This window comes from Montipora capricornis, chromosome 7 (genome assembly GCF_036669925.1).
Source record: "Montipora capricornis isolate CH-2021 chromosome 7, ASM3666992v2, whole genome shotgun sequence".
NCBI lineage: Eukaryota > Metazoa > Cnidaria > Anthozoa > Scleractinia > Acroporidae > Montipora > Montipora capricornis.
Genome location: NC_090889.1, coordinates 23,803,561 through 23,808,560, shown reverse-complemented (window position 1 = coordinate 23,808,560; position 5,000 = coordinate 23,803,561). Strand labels below are relative to the sequence as shown.

Here is a 5,000-nt window from a genome sequence, read left to right as displayed (position 1 = left end):
TTTACGATTTTGTACACTTAAATTTTTTGCTTTGCCCATCTTAACCCCAAATTCCGTGAGAAAGCGCAGTGGTAAGAATGTGAACATTCAACAGCACAGACCTACCATTGAATTTTCACCGAAGCCTCACTCCCATTTCAAGGCCAAGATTGTAAGCCACAACTTCAATCCGGATTTGTCTCGATTTCATGTGCTTTCAGCGAAAGACTGCATTACGTGTTTATTACAAGTGGACCCCAAACGACGCTACACTTGCAAACAAGCCTTAGCTCACCCCTGGTATGTATTCGTGTATTCATTTCATATTTCCTCCCCCAGAATTTTCCCGGGTTGACTTAGTCATTGCAATTTCCACTGTATATCGGAACAAAAGTGAATTACCGAGATAATTCACTCTTGATCAGAAAGATCTTTGCAGACATTGTCTCATCAACATACGAGTTTGATTCCAGAGGGCATCTGGCGATCCAAACACTGATGTCAAAAATTAAAAGAAGTTCTAGCTCTAGAGCAATTTGAAACTCAACGAGCATATGGCGGCGAGTTTTGAAATCGAATATTCGTTACTAACTGCGTTTCATGTCTTTTCATGATTAGGATTGCTGAAGGAACGGCACGTGATCTAGACATTCATGCTTCAGTTAGTGAACAAATAAAGAAGAATTTTTACAAGGCAAAGTGGAAGGTAGCTATTTAACAATTATTCCACGAGGGTGCGTTGGGTACGACGTGATAGATAGCCAACGGAAAAACTTACGGCTATTTTAGATCGGGCCTGTGGAAAGATATTCTATTTTATTTGAAGTGCGGGCTATTTACGAAAGATTGAAGTGAGTCGCGCACCTATCTGGACAATTTAAGCAATTGTCTGTTATAGACACCTGAAACATTCAGGCGGGCTCAACAGCATTCGAACCCATGACCCTTAAGGATGCCAGTGTAATGCTCCACCAACTGTGTGGCTATGAAGTCACACAGTTGGCAGCAGGTTCATCCACTTAATTTTTTGGGCTCGTGTACTTAGACTGTCCTGATAAGTGCTAAAATCACTTCATTCTTTTGAGTTGAATATGTTTGCTGGCTTTTAGTTCTCACTCTCGATTGCATCATCATGCGTCGACCAATCATAAAGGACTAAGACAATGAAATGAGCCAATAGTAACGCAAAGCAAATACACGCGGCCGGCGAAAAGCGCGGGAAAACGCGCACTAGCGAATCACAATTGGTTTTGCTTTTACTTGCCATTGGCTTAAAATGTGGCGCGAGATTTGTGACGCAATCACCAAGCGCAGTAATGCAAAACTACGTTGGACAGTAAACTGAAGCACTCTTGCTTATTATTTTACAGCAAGCTTTCAACGCTGCGGCGGCCATCAACCGAATGAAAAACCTTCAGCTTGGTTCTGGATCAACAAAGTCGTCAGAGTCGAACAACAATGGGGGTTTGGCTTAACCAGCTGGCCTGGCGAGGAATCCTATTTTTCGCAGATACGCTTTGTTTACAGTTTTATATGGTGTTGTGTTGGACTCGCAACGGACCGATTTCGTCCTGTGAGAAAAAAGTCTTTTCTTAAAGTGATTAAAAAAGGGTACGCAAGTCTTCTTGTTGGCCGGGGTATTGTGCCAGTTGACGTTCGGTCATTTAATTATTTCAAGAAGTAAAACGATTGACGAATTTGAGAAAATAAGAGTGGAGAGTTTGAACCAGGGACTAGTGTTAGAAGTGGTTATTATGAGGAACGAAGTGCGTTTATACGAAGACGTTTTCACACAATGGTGTTTGTACAGCGTTTGGAACTTGTCAGGCAAAGCAGAATGGTAACCCTTTTGCTAGTTTCCCAATGCACTGTTGTGTAGGTAGCTACCTACAAGTAACCTGAGTTGCTCAAAAGTAGAACAGTGCGTAAGACCGGACAAATCACTATATCTAATGAAATAGCCAATAAAACGCGTTCATAAATCTCGTCCGAGGCAATGTGCGTGTGGCGCTGTGAAATGTAGTAAGTTAAGTATAAGGGATTCTTTGCTGACATCACCGTTGACATTTTGTCTCCTTAACATGCGAACTTGTTTGTAGAAGGCCGCCGTACACAAATTGACAGAACTTGTTAAACTTATCCACCTTCTCAGTTTAAAGCATTCAAAGTTTGATAATCAGATAGATGCGGGTCATCAAATGCTTAGGACTCATTGGTTGGCAAAACTGCAATTGAGCCCTATTCATTCTTTGTAAAATTTCGAATTTTCAAACCAAAATTGCACCAGGATAATATGGTATATCAGGCCCAAATTTTCGGTATTCATTGCTGGTTTCTTGGAAAATTAGTTAGAAAGCGATGAACGTATACAAAAGAGGGAAAATTCTAAACAAAGTTTCCCTATTTAAGGGTCGTTTATCTACACAAGTCTAGAAGTCCAACTTTAACCAGTCATTTCAACCTTTTTGAACTCTCTATAGAGTGTTTCGTCAAGTGGAGGAGTGATTTTCGACTTTCCTGTCACTTCACAAGTTTCCGACAATGAATGCGTTTTTTATATCCCCGGTTAAACGGCATTAATGGATGATATCTGCGGGGAAACATTTACAGTAGCACTGTTGTAGCGATAGGAGATTGCAGAGCAATCGTATTTTTGGCTTCGTCGCTCTACGCCTGGTCATTCCTTAAAGGGGCTAGGTCACGCTATTTTTGGTAATTTTGTTTAATTTTGCTAATTATGAGCTCTAAACGTCAAATTGGCGGAGCAAGAGTCTTTCATTTGCAAAATCACGGCCACACAACAACTGAGAATGATTTTCCAGCTGCGTAAATGACATTTTGATATAAACTGATATAAATTTGAAAAAAGGTGGGCCGACGTTTTTCAATTTACCCAAATTCAATCCATTTCAATCCTCCCCAGTTTTTTCCATCCATGTCCCTTCTTGGCTTCCCTGTGTTTAGTTAGAGTTCTTCTATAGTTTTGAACAGTTATTTTGATATTTTAGTTAATTCTATGACCATTCGATCAGTGCTGAAATTGCCCAAAACTGCGTGACCTAGCCCCTTTAAACGTTTGAGACGAGAAATGAAACGTAAGAAATACGACCTTTTTGGATTGTAATTAAGAGAGTACCACAGGAACGTTCCTGGCGGATCTAAAGAAAGCTTTATAAGGTTTAAATTTAGAGGATTGTTCAATTGAGGAACTTGGTACAAACATATGAATTGTGGACCAGTCGTTTGGAGTTGTTAGTTGTGCTTGGAATTTATAGACTGGATCATAAAATGGCCGGGTACCGCATCATCATTGGATAGTTTCAGAGAGTTATATGCTCGACAGACAATTTTTCGTCACGAAGCTTTGGTTTGTGTTGTTTAAAGGTAATTTCTGAGCTAACGTTAAGTTGAAAAGCGAGAAGGGGCGAGTAAAATGGTAGAATGACCCAAAATGAACTACCCTGCCTTGACACAGCTCCTTTTAATGAATTTCTTCTTGCCGCTATTTTTGGATTTCATTTCAATTTGATAATGTTACATTATTTTTATGTGTACATCTTTCGCGAGAACTAGCTGTAGCATTTAATGTTCACGTTTAAAATTGAAGACGCACTGTGGAAAGCGTGGTAGTTTAGGCACACAGAGATCTGTGATAATTTGAGCAATAAAAAATCCCCTAAAGGCAATATGCCTATTATATGTCGTTCTTGTTTTAAAATCCCCTGTCACTTTTCTCACCCTGGAAGTATAAATTCTAAGGTTTCTGTCTCTGTGATGCTGTTTGTTTATCGCCATATTGAAATATCAATCGTGCTTGACTGATATCGAACAAAAGCTGAGTATGAAGCGACCGTTTTTGTACTGTGCGTCTTCGCGTTTACGTAGAAAATCGGAGTTAGCTTCACAAAAGGCTCCCTCGTTTGCATCAGATGAACAAGGAACTGCGCGAGTGGTTGTAATCGATAATCGTTAATTTCTCGCATATTTTTTGTAATGAAACTATGAAACAAGAAATGTTAGTTGCCTTTATAGTTTCCATGGTATTTGGTGTTTTTTGTTTCTTCCAGACATGTTTATAATTCAGTTCCAATGACTTGGAGAAATGAAATGTATTATTGTTATTTTAAAGAAAATTATCTTGATGCTGAAATGAAGAAAGTTGCATATATAGATTGTGTCATGGTTGAGCATGCGGGTTAGATTGTAATGATTTCTAAGGGGTAGACTTATCATTTGGCGCTGAAATTAATATTATGTGAAGTGAACTGATTTCTTGCATAGAAAGGAGTCTATAGATGCAAACAGTAGGGGCAAATATGGGGTATTCGGTCTCGAGCTCTTGCCTTATTCTCTTTTGCCAGTAACACCCGCATTTAAGGACAGTGCCCACTAATTCAAAGGTATTTTTGCCCCGTAGATATTGAAATCCAAAAAGAAACAAGACGCCCACAAGGGCGTATCCGTGGGATGCACAAACAGTTAACACAAATTGTCCAGTTGCAGAGAACTTCAACTACAAGTTAACTTCGGAATGTGGCGAGAGATTACCAGAAAGATAAATCTGTAATTTAACTTGAAGTTATTTGTTGTAAAAACTCATTATCAATGTTACTAAATTTGCAAATGCAAACAACAAAGCCGTATTAGGGGTTATCGGGATACGGGATTTTTTATTAGTTCTATTTTTTGAAAGAAACTTTATTCAAATCGCACAGTTTTACTTGCTCTCTTAATTTCGTTCATCCAAAAATTACAACATCAGTTCTAAATCACCCGAAAAACGTATTACAATCACAGTTCAACACCTTCTCACCCTGCATTCGAAATCCGGTTCCGTAATCCTGGTTTAGTTCCTTGCAAACTGTTTAAATTTGCCGTGGCGAACACAAAAAGACACTTGTTCCTTGAAAACTGTTCAAATCTGCCGTGGCGAAGACAAAAAGACTGCATCTTTACTCTATTTCTCTCAATGCTCAAAAATCTAAAATCCCGTAGTTGCGTGTTCCATAGTCCAGTCAAGT

The 5,000-nt window shown here is 39.2% G+C and overlaps 1 protein-coding gene across 3 annotated transcripts in view; it reads left to right on the top strand.

Moving 5' to 3' along the window:
- Window positions 1-2,655, top strand: part of LOC138056501 (calcium/calmodulin-dependent protein kinase type 1D-like) — an 18,049-nt gene extending 15,394 nt beyond the window's left edge. For all 3 annotated transcript variants that reach the window (XM_068902318.1, XM_068902320.1, XM_068902319.1), the window contains exons 11-13: window positions 201-279; window positions 598-685; window positions 1,350-2,655. In XM_068902318.1, the coding sequence (XP_068758419.1) occupies window positions 201-279; window positions 598-685; window positions 1,350-1,454 (272 nt within the window). In that variant the 3' untranslated portion in view covers window positions 1,455-2,655. The remainder of the gene's footprint in view (window positions 1-200; window positions 280-597; window positions 686-1,349) is intronic.
- Window positions 2,656-5,000: the final 2,345 nt, after the last annotated feature.